Source organism: Mangifera indica, chromosome 15 (assembly GCF_011075055.1).
Source record: "Mangifera indica cultivar Alphonso chromosome 15, CATAS_Mindica_2.1, whole genome shotgun sequence".
In the NCBI taxonomy this organism is placed as follows: domain Eukaryota; kingdom Viridiplantae; phylum Streptophyta; class Magnoliopsida; order Sapindales; family Anacardiaceae; genus Mangifera; species Mangifera indica.
The window spans coordinates 8,447,708-8,460,093 of record NC_058151.1 but is presented as its reverse complement, the minus strand read 5'-3'; the positions used below and the strand labels follow the sequence as shown (position 1 = coordinate 8,460,093).

The 12,386-nt window shown below is 32.8% G+C and overlaps 1 protein-coding gene across 2 annotated transcripts in view; it reads right to left on the bottom strand.

Annotated features, from left to right (window-relative positions):
- Positions 1-12,386, bottom strand: part of LOC123197782 (ABSCISIC ACID-INSENSITIVE 5-like protein 2) — a 29,565-nt gene that overhangs the window by 1,312 nt on the left and 15,867 nt on the right. The window contains exons 1-3 of one of the 2 annotated variants that reach the window (XM_044612170.1): positions 3,898-4,068; positions 2,494-3,343; positions 2,322-2,393 (exon numbers count right to left, since the gene is read on the bottom strand). In XM_044612170.1, the coding sequence (XP_044468105.1) occupies positions 2,322-2,393; positions 2,494-3,306 (885 nt within the window). In that variant the 5' untranslated portion in view covers positions 3,307-3,343; positions 3,898-4,068. Of the gene's footprint in view, positions 1-2,321; positions 2,394-2,493; positions 3,344-3,897; positions 4,069-12,386 lie in introns of those variants that run through there. The other variant, XM_044612169.1, reaches the window with a different exon arrangement.

Below are 12,386 nucleotides of genomic sequence, written 5' to 3'. Positions count from 1 at the left end.
AAATGGTGGTATTTTAACAGACGCAACAGCAAATTTATAAAGGACAGACAGAAGAAATTCAATGTTTCATGCGTGGTTGTAAATTTTACTTAATCAGCATGCAATTTCTGGGAGTCAAGGAGAAGGAAATTTTCAAGAAAGGAAAATTTTATTAGTGGAGTTAAAAGAAAACTACATAAAAAATTTCTTTTCCCAAATTTCTCCATTTTATTGTTTATTGTTATTTTTCTAAGTTATACTAATTCTACAACATCATACTGTAGAAAGCATCTCAAGACAAATACTAGTTTGAAACCAACTTGACTCTGGTTTGGGACCAATATGATAGCTGAATTACAGGGAACTCTCTCAGTTCTTAATTGAGAAGTAAGTTCTTCAGTCTCTTCATACTCACCAAATAGATCACACATTATCCCAAGAGCGACAAATTATCATCATACAGAGGATTAAGGACAATAGCACAAAATTTAATTCCTTTAGATCAGGCTTCATGCTAGGTCATATTGTGTCATTTATGACAAACTAGAGGTGGTTAGAATGAAATTACTCCTACTTATTGGATTTTGTTTCATCCATCAAATCCACCAAGCTTGTGGTTTGACATGTTCCCCAGAGTTATCTAGGCCATATTTATTGTCATATTTGCAAGCATTTGGAGACACTACTAATCTAACATATCAGATAATGATAGAGAGACACATCAATCCTTATAATGAATAATGGAGCTGCTATTGAAGTACAAATTTAATAACCATATAAGTTATATATTTCATTGATAAAACCCCAGGGTATTATAAAAGAAAATTGGGAAAAAGAATTTAAGAAGAAAGCTAGAGATTTAATCACTTTAAAGAGATAGACCTCCAATTTGATCACTTTGAAGGGATTAACTTCCAAATAGCCAAAGGCATTACATATATATAGAATTTATAATTCTTAGTCAACTAGAATTTATATTCCTCAGTCATCTTTCTATTTTAATAAAGGAAATAAATAATATAATATAATATAATATTCTTGCTATAATTAATACTCTTACTATAATTAGGATAAATCAAATTAGAATTCAAATTCATAAAAATAAGGTATCCTAGCAGTCCTTGCCTCTTCAAAATAGCATTGTCCTTAAAGTTGAGCAACAATGAATTCTGGAAAGTTTTATTAAGGTTAACCCAATTTGGTTTTGGTTCAAGTCTAAGGATTGAGTTTTGTTTTAGTTGTAAAGTGTTTAGACTAGGTTGGTATGGTTTTAATTGTAAAGGGATTGGATTTGGAATATGTTTTGGTTCTAAATGAAAGGAGTTTGGTTCGATTAAGTTAATTGTGTTTGGAGTTGACAAGTGAATGGTTTGGTTTAGTGGATAAATTGTCTTTGGGCCTACGGTGTAATTTGAAGAAGTGAATTGGGTTGGGTTATGTTTTGAACCGGATTTGACACCTTGATAACTCTCTTCTCTTGTTTTGCCTTTTCTTTCCATCTTCTCTTCTTTTATGCAGGGATAACTATTATCATGCTCTTGGTAGCTTTTACCTACTACTTCCTATTGGCGGAATCTGAAATTCCATCTTTTTGACACTTGCTAAGACTCACAAGCAAATTCTTTTTGTGACCATTGACATCGTCATACAAATTCTTCCTATAATCATTGAATATAGTCTTAAGTTCTGCCTTGAGAGCTTCGAATAGTGATTTTAGTTGTGATTTTATGGAGTTATTAGTAGCCAATGTGAGCAATTTTTTTTTTTTTGGGCAGGTGGTTGCGACAATGTCAAAAGTGAGACTCTTAGAGAACCGCTCTAATACCAACTGATAAAACCCTAGGGTTTTATCAAATAAAACTGGGAAAAAGAATTTGAGAACAAAGTTAAGGACTTGCTCGTTTCAAGGGAATTGGCCTCCAATTTGATCAGTTCGAAGGAATCAACGTCCAAATTACCAAAGACTTTGAACAATATTTTTATTGCTTGATTAAGAAATATAGCCAAAAGACATTACATAAATATAGAATTTATAATTCTTAGTCAACTAGGATTTATATTCCTTAGTCAACTTCCTATTCTAATAAATGAATATATAATATTCTTGCTATAATTAATACTCCTACTATAATTAGGATAAATCAAACTAGGATTCAAATCCCAAAAAATAAGGTATCCTAACATTCATCTACTTTTAATTGCCATTCATCAAAAAAGGAATTGCATTTATTACATTAAAATACCATTAATCTGGTAGATAGCATCAAAGTTTATACCAAGAAGAAATCACTAGCTAGAGTGAAGAATAGCTTAGTAGCTATGTAAGATAAGGCAAAGCATACCCTTTGTTTTCTGAGTCTTTCATTCTCCTCCTCTAGTTGTGAGACCTTGTTTTCCAACTCATGAGTATAAGCCTGAAAAATAAGTAGATCGTTTAACCCACGCACATTAAAGAACAAGAAAAACCACTAAACAGGATTCATCAAATAGAACAAAACAATATTCAAGTTCTACCTGCTTCCTTGCTCGTGATCGGGCTGCAGACTCCCTATTTTTAATCATCCTTTTCTGCCTCCTTTCCACAGTCTTTTCAGCAACATGTCCAGCAGCAACCCTTTTTCGTCCTGGTGTTTGTGTATCAGATAATGTACCCATCAAAGAGGATGGTGACAAGGTCACTTGGCTTTCAGGATATGCTGCATCCACATTTGGATTAGTTATGACAGGAAGAGATTGATCCACAGAGTGCTTGGGCACAATAACGGCTATTATATTCTCCTGTGGCTGTGGCTGCACTAAAGGGACCTGGTACTGCATCCATTGAGCATGCTGAGCAATATTTTGCTGGCTTGCCACAATTTGATCAATCTCTAGAACATAACTAGCATTCTTTTCTACTGGATTAGTAGACTCAGTAGCCACCCCAGCTTTTACCAGGAAGTCCTCAAGTGTCATCTCACCAAGAGTAGCCTGTCTTTCCTGAGATTTTCTCTCTTGATTTTTATCACCCTTCTTCTGATTAATATCTCTCCACACCTCCTCAACAGTCTTCTTGCTAAGATCCCTCGACAATGTCAGGCTCCCCTGCCGATGCAGAGAGGAGCCTGGGGCAGTGCCACATACATTGTCAATGGTGGTTTCTGTGACCAGATTAGCTTCAGCACTAGACACACTCTTGAGAAGCTCATCAAGATTCATACTTCCAAGTGGTTTTCCCACATCCCCCAACTGGGTGTGAATCTCATCGAGCGTAAGACTATACAATGAGCCCTGTCTGGTCAATGACTGCAACTTTGCTTCTTGAGCTGCACCACCTTCAGATCCCATTGTATGTGTCCCCTTTCGCCAGCAAATATCTATAAATCTATCATTCCAGTCTCAGTATATTATCAGGCAAAATCTGTATAACTTCTAATCTTACCGTCAAGACAACATATTAGTAACATGAAGAGCTAACATTATCTATAGGACTAAAAAACTATGCAAAATAAAAATTCAAGACTAAAACCAACTATCCTGAAATAATAAAAACGACAAAACCCCAAATGCCCGAAAACCAAATGTTTTTTGTCAACCAAAACAATATCAACAAGAAGCAATATCAATACTCAAATCCCACCAAATATATAACAAAAAGATAATTTGAGAATTAACTAAAACAAAACAGAACCAAAAAGGAAAACATTTCCTTCAAGCCATTTTGCAAGGAACCAAAACAGCCATTCTCCACAAAAAATAAATAAATAAATAAAACATACAAAAAAAAAAAATCTCCCGCAGGAAGTAAGAATAAATAATAGTGAAAATAAGAAAATTTTCCAAGAACGAAAGAAAATTCATTACAGAGTAAAGGAGATAGGGTGAGTCTGACTGAAGGAATTAAAACAAAATCTAATAAGAAGGTGGGCATTAACTTACTGGCAGCGGGATCCTATCTGAATCTATGAAAGTTACATTTGTTGTTTAGGCAGTGGGAACACACACTGCTAGACCTTAAAGGAAAAGAGAACCCCCTACATTCCATAATCCCATTACCAAGTTTCTCTGTATTATTTTTATTTTATTTTTTTAAAACTCCACGCTACACTACTGCCTAGGTTTCTTTCCGGCCATAGTGCTTATATATGCATTTAATAAGCCCAGTGGAAGTGAAAGTAATTGTCTTTTTCTCTTCTGTTCCTCGCCCTTGTGCATAGAAAACAAAAGAATTGTCGTGCAAATTAAATAATAGGAGACCATTTCTCACTCTTTTTGGTGATTGTTCAGACCAAATTATACTCTTTCACTTTTAAATTACTCACCAAGTTTATTGTTTGAATATCTCCGGTTAAGGTTTCGACGGTGAAGAAGGTAAGAGTTGAGTATGTCCGGTTAAGATTTTTTATGGTGAAGAGGATAAAATTATGTAAAAAAATTTTGTAGATAAACTAGGGCCAATAAAAAGATTTTGATACAAGCATTATTGTTAATGTTATTATTAGGAGGTTGATTCAATCCGAACTGAATTATAATAAGGGTATATTTGAATTCGACCCAAATCAAATAAAATACCTTATAATCAATTTAGGATCAACAAATTTAAATTATTTTTAATTCAAGCTTAGCTCACAAATCACTTGATTTTGAATTTGATTCGAACAAAGTTTAAATGTTTGAACTTGTTTTTACTCTAGTTGGCGATAGCTCAAAAGCAACTCTATTGATATTTATTGATATTTGGTTACATGGTTATTTAAACTCTAGTTGGCAATGAAAGTAAATTCGATTTCAACAGCTTTAAATTTGACTCATAATTTAAAATAATAATACTCATATTCAACTTGCAATTTGATCTAAGTCAAGCAAGAGCTAACTTTTTTTTTGCCCCTAAACAAACAAGGACTAACTTAAATTTAACTCATTTATAATAACAAGTCAAACCCTTAAATAATGTTTGGATTGAACTCGATTTAAGCATATTCGATTTAAGCTACAAACCAAACTTGAATCAACTTAAATCAAATGAACCCTTAATATTTATCAATTGAAAGATTTTACCTCTAACTAAAAGAATGTATAGGCATTTTGTTTTCCTTTCTTTTATATAACCCAAGATGTTTGTAATACTAATCGCAACTCGAGTCAATTCATCTTTATTAGTTGAAATATTTTAACTCTGGCTAAAAAAATGTATAGGTTTTTTTTTTAATCCTTTCAATTATAAAAAAAAGGTATGTAGGATGTCATAATTCATCCTCTTTAAGATCTAATATCCTCACTGATATCCTTTCATTGTGACTATCTACATATTTCCAATTAGGTCTTCCTTTTTTACCATAACTCTAGTTTTATAACTTAACTCATTCTTAAGATATTGTTTGTTTCAAATACAGAATTAATCATAATTTTGTTTTATGTGCTTTGAAATGCATTGATTTTAATTTTTGAAATTTTGGAATGTCCAATTGAATTGATATGGATTCTAACACGACACCCAACGAAATCAACTGAAAAACTTTTGAAGAAATTAATTTGTAAATTAATTATATTTTCATTGCTAGGAAAAGGCAAAATTTAGAGTATTCATTTTTTCAGTTTTTGTGTTTTATTTAATTATTAAATGAAATTACGGATGTTTTAAATTAATTTGTAAATAATTGAGTGAAATAATTTTGTGTTATATATATTGATACATGACATAACTGAATTTATACATGAACCTTATAGAATATACAAGAAAATAAAATCACAAAAATTATTACACAAGGGTTGCATGTTCTGACATACAAAAACCAAGTTTTCCATTTATCTCTTCAAGTGTATCATATAACTCTTCATACGAGGGACTTTCATATATTTTATTAGTTATATTATCTAAATCATCAAAAACATTAGATACATGGGTGTGTATCCTTCAAATATTTATTTCACTTTTCTTTTCTGTTCTCATCTCGACCGTTCTACTTCTTAGGGGTATTATAGTTATTTCACTTCATAAATGGTCATGCTTAAACTATACATGGGAAGTCAACATGTCTTAGTTAACTGCTGTAACATCCCTCCCTAGAAGTACTACACACCAAAGGAGAAATGTTACGAATTAATATTTGAAGCGTCTATTTTTTTTTTATACTTTAAAATCAACGTATCATTAAAAATATTTAGAAAGTATTCTAAGAAAACTAAAAATCTGGAAGCGAACAAAAGATGTATATACTCATATGAAAACTCATCTGAAAGCATCTAAAAACAGGGAGTAATCATATACAACTGTACCATAATCTCAAAAAGTCAAAAGTCGATAAAAACATGTCACTGTATGCATGTAATATAAACCAAAGATAACCTGCTCCAATCGGATCTACCTACGTTGACCTAACCCTGCCTCGCAGCTACCTCGATCACTTGTACCTGCAATCGGGAAAGAAAAGGAAGTGAGTGATAAGAACACTCAGTAAGGGGAAAAAATTAAGTAAACTATTTTCTTTCCTGTTCTAACTCACTCTCGGGACTCAACCTTACTCATAACCCCCATAAAAAATCGAGAGGATAATCTAGTTCATGCTTTACTATTTGGGTCATACTTTGTCTCATTTGATGTCTATTTGATACTTTATGGAAGCTAACTATAGGGATTTGACACTTTTCTAAGCTCGAGCTCTCTTTCTTTCTTTCACTACACCATTTCTGAATCTGAAATGAGCTCTACTGTGAGCATGCTCTACTACAAGCAGACCCTACTGGGGGTCTATATCCTACTATAGACGTGTCCTACTGTGGGCGGTGTAGTGTAAAGTGTCCCCTCATAGTTTATAGCATGCATGCGGGTCTTATATCTTACTAATTTTACTTCTATCTAAATTTATTCATAACTCACCAAACATTACTCTTGGGATGACCCCTGAATCTTGAGCCCCAAATCCCTTTTCTTGCTTTTCTTTATTTTCTTCTTCTTTTCTTTTTTCTCTCCTTTCTTTCCTTTCCTTTCTTTTCTTTCTTTTCCTTTCCAAAACTGTGAAATACTGTTCACAATCCTGTTCATTTGACAAGGCAGCCCTATTTTTCATACCATTTCACAATTCAAACGGTTTCTAATTCATACAAACTATATATCGTTGAAAAGAGTATTCAAAGAGCTTTCCAACTAGCTATAATAGCACTCATAACTCATTAGATAAGGCAGTCAAAACGTGAGATGAAATCAGTGACAAAACGGACTCCTTTGTTTATTTGGTAAAGCAGCCCTTGTGGTTCATACAATATTTAATAGTCCAAATGATCTCTAATTTATACAAGCTATATATCATTGAAAAGAGAATTCAAAGAGCTTTCCAACAAGTTATAATAGTACTCATAAATCCTTAGATAAGACAGTCAAAACGTGAGATAAAATCAGTGGCAAAACTGCCTCCTCTGTTTATTTGGTAAAGTAGTCCTTGTGGTTCATACAATATTTAACAATCCAAATTATCTCCAATTTATACAAGCTATATATCATTGAAAAGAAAATTCAAATATATTTCTAACAAGCTATAATAGCACTCATAACTCATTAGATAAGACAGTCAAAACGTGGGACGAATTCAGTGGCAAAACTGTAAATATTATGTAACTTTTTGCCATAAACCAAATCACACACATAGACATCTCAAATGGCAAAACAATATTTCTCAACTTCAAGATCATCATTTATAATATAGATCCAAGGAACCAAAAGCCTAAAACATGCAACATATCAAGGATAATATTTTTTACCTCGTTTCAAGCTAAATATTTGCAAGTTGACTTCCTTCTCTTTGTTTTGTTTCCTTTAACACCAAAATCACCCTAAATCAATACTAAAATATATTAACATATTCATATAACATACATCCAATATATATAAATATAGGAAAAGAGAAAAAGAAAGAGATATTTTGGTTACCACGCTCTAAAAGTGTTTCCTCTTCTTTTCCTTCTTTATTTATCTTCCAAAATCCTCCCAAAATCACTCATTGTTCTTAAAAAAATGCAGCAAAGAAAGGAAGAAGACTGCCTTCTTCTGGAAGAGACAAGAGAATGATGGAAAAAGCAAAAGGTAAACGTTTCCTTCATTGACTTTTCTCTCCAACATATATATTTACATACTTTTTCAATATATTATTGTTATATTGGATGTATATTATTATTTTATATATATGTGTGTTTTTTATATATCTAAAAACACACATAGAATTGGAAATATCTCCAAACATGGTCAAAAGACGTAATTACCCTTAGAACATACCTGAGGGTATTACAAAAATATCTCCAAACAGAATCAAAAGACGTAATTACCCCTGGAACATACATAAGGGTATTACAACTGCTCACTAGTTAACAACATTTAACAGTCATTTTGCCAATCGCTCCATTATTCTTGTCAACTGCAACATGAGGGTTTAGTGTGTCTTAAGGTATTGGTTGAGATTCAAAATTTAGCTTGGCTTAAGCCTTACTTCTTTCTTTCTCTCTTTTTAAACTGGCTTCTACTTGTTTGGCCATTCTAATGTGTACATCAACATACACTACCATCCTTAACAGTCCTTCCATGGATTTTCCTTTGTTATTCTTTAGAAAGTCCATAATGAACTTAGTGTATGGTTTAGGTAAAGACGAGATAACAAGGTTGAAAGTCATGTTATTTGCCATACATGAGACTAGAGTTTTATCTCTTTCAATCAATTAAATTATATTAAAAACATGAGTTTTATTCTCCGCTCTGTCATCCATTTTTTGATTAAGGATTTGCTTCATTAGCTGATATTTCTTTTGACGAGCATGACCTCTAAAGATTTTACGCAAACGGTCAATTATATCTTTATTAGATAAACCATTAGTTTGCATATCATGGGTCAACGAAGATAATATGATGTTCAATACACGTATTGCATCATTTTCATGTTTTTCAAAAGCATTATATTCCTCTCATTTTAGCATCACGTTTGGGCACAACAAGTATGTAACATCCCTCCCTAGAAGTACTACCCATCGAAGGAGAAATGTTACGAATTAATATTTGGAGCGTCTATTTTTTTCTTTTTAAAAATACTTTAAAATAAACGCATCATTAAAAATGTTTAGAAAGTATTCCAAGAAAACTGAAAATCTGAAAGCGAACAAAAGGTGTATATACTCATATGAAGACTCATCTGAAAGTATCTGAAAACAGGGAGTAATCATATGTAACTGTACTATAATCTCAAAAAGTCAAAAGTCGATAAGAACATGTCACTGTATGTATGTAATATAAATCAGAGATAACCTACTCCAGCTGGATCTACCTACGCTGACCTGACCCTGCCTCGCAGCTACCTCGATCACCTGTACCTGTAATCAGGAAAGAAAAGGGAATGAGTGATAAGAACACTCAGTAAGAGGAAAGAATCAAGTAAACTATCTTCTTTTCTGTTCTAACTCACTTTTGGGACTCAACCTCACATCCTAACCTCTATAAGAGATTGAGGGGGTAATTTAGTTCACTTTTTTACTATTTGGGTCATACTTTGTCCCATTTGGTGTCTATTTAATAATTTCTGGAAGCTAACTATAGGGATTTGATACTTTTCTAAGCTCAAGCTCTTTTTCTTTCACTATACTATTTCTGAATCTGAATTGAGCTCTACTGCAAGCAGGTCCTACTGGGGGTCTATGTCTTACTACGGACGTGCCCTACTGTGGGCGGTGTAGTGTAAAGTGCCCCCTCATAGTTTATAGTATGCATGCGAGTCTTATATCTTACTAATTTTACTTCCATCTAAATTTATTCATAATTCACCAGACATTACTCTTGGGACGACCCTTGAATCTTGAATCCCAACCTTTTCTTGCTTTTCTTTCTTTTCTTTTTCTCTTCTTTTTTTTTTTCCTTTCCTTTCCTTTCTTTTCCTTTCTTTTCTTTCCCTTTCCTTTCTTTTCTTTCTTTTCCTTTCCAAACTGTGAAATACTGTTCACACCCTGTTCATTTGACAGGGCAGCCTTCTTTTTCATACAATTTCACAGTCCAAACGGTTCCTAATTCATGCAAGCTATATATCGTTGAAAAGAGAATTCAAAGAGCTTTCTAACAAGCTATCATAGCACTCATAATTGAGTTTTCTAAGTTCAAGCTCTTTTTCTTTCACTATACTATTTCTGAATCTGAATTGAGCTCTACTGCGAGCAGGTCCTACTGGGGGTCTATGTCTTACTACGGACGTACCTTATTGTGGGCGGTGTAGTGTAAAGTGCCCCCTCATAGTTTATAGCATGCATGCGAGTCTTATATCTTACTAATTTTACTTTCATCTAAATTTATTCATAATTCACCAGACAGTACTCTTGGGACGACCCTTGAATCTTGAATCCCAACCTTTTCTTGCTTTTCTTTTTCTCTTTTTTTTTTTTCCTTTCCTTTCCTTTCTTTTCCTTTCTTTTCTTTCCCTTTCCTTTCTTTTCTTTCTTTTCCTTTCCAAACTGTGAAATACTATTCACACCCTGTTCATTTGACAGGGCAGCCTTCTTTTTCATACAATTTCACAGTCCAAACGGTTCCTAATTCATGCAAGCTATATATCGTTGAAAAGAGAATTCAAAGAGCTTTCTAACAAGCTATCATAGCACTCATAATTCATTCAATCAGGCAGTCAAAACAGCAGATAAAATCAGTGGCAAAAACTGTCTCCTCTGTTTATTTGATAAGCAGTCCTTATGGTTCATGTAATATTTAACAATCCAAATGATTCCCAATTTAACAAGCTATATATCACGGAAAATATAATTCAAAGAGCTTTCCAACAAGATATAATAACACTCATAATTCTATAGATAAGGCAGTCAAAACGTGAGATAAACTCAGTGACAAAACTGTCTCCTCTGTTTATTTAGTAAAACAGTCCTTTCGGTTTATACAATCTTTAACAGTCCAAATGATCTCTAATTCATACAAGCTATATATCATTGGAAAGAGGATTCAAAGAGCTTTCCAACAAGATATAATAGCACTTATAATTCATCAAATAAGGCAGCCAAAACATGGGACGAACTCAGTGGCAAAAACTGTAAATATTATGCAACTTTCTGCCATGAACAAAATCACATATATAAACATCCCAAATTGCAAAACAATATTCCTCAACATCAAAATCAACATTTATAACATAGATCTAAGGAACCAAGAGCCTAAAACATGTCACATATCAAAGATGATATCCCTTACCTTGTTTTAAGCCAAATCTTTGTAAGTTGGCTTCCTTCTCCTTGTTTTGTTTCCTTTATCACCAAGATCACTTTAAATCAATACCAAAACACACTAACATATTCACATAACATGCATATAAACATAGATGAAAGGGAAAGGAAGGAGATCTTTGGTTACCAAAGCTTCCAAGGTGCTTCTCTTTTTTTCTTTTTATTTTATCTCCCAATATTTCTTCAATTTCTTCCTTTGGCTTCACAAAACAAAAGAAAAGAACATGAAAGGAGGTTGGCTACTGGAGCTTTTTACAGGAGAAGATGCAAAATGATGGAAAAGTCTTCTCTTTCTCTTTATATAATAAGCCTTATCTCTTTCTCTTTTTCTCTGTCTTTTTCCTTTTCTTTTTTTTTTTCTTTTTCTTTAGGTATATATATATATAAATATAAACACACATATACATGTAAAACAAATATATGTATTTAAAATAGGAAATATCTCTAAATAGAGTCAAAAGACATAAATACCCCTGAAACATACCTGAGGGTATTACAAAGTAAGTCTTGTACTATTACATACAAGATTCTCTCTCTTCTAATATAGCCTGTAAACATTTACATCAATCAAAATATCCAACATTCAACCCAAACTCGTTTTCAAATATCTTTTCAACGGTTTGGTCAATTGTTAAGTCCATTATACAAAAACAAAAATAAAGTCATATTTTAATTTATATTTATTTAACATGGTTTTTCATCAAATAAATGTTCTCACTATTTTATTCAAGTCAACAGTCCTCTCTATTGAACTCAGGAACTCTCGGTAGACTTCCTAGCGGGCGAAAACCTATTGCATTAACTCTTCCATTCTTTTTAGTGAACAAGTTTGAACTAATCAACAGGTAGGTCAATCAAAACAATCACAAAAATCCAAGATCTCTAATTTAGCAATTGACTTGAACCAATTATGTGATATCATTTGTGACTCTTGGATTACAGTATGGTGGCTACTACATATTGCCTATGCAATGACAATTGCATGTCTCTACCTTTGCCTCTAATAAACTTTCACCTTCGCTTTGGCGAACAAACTAGTTATACTAGTTAAGTCAGACCCAACATAAACAATTATTCAGTTTTCCATCTGATAGAAGTATACCCTTTGACTTGGAGAACAAGATTCTAACGAACAGGGGCTTGTCATGAAACATCGTATTGTAAGGCATTGGTTATTTTCT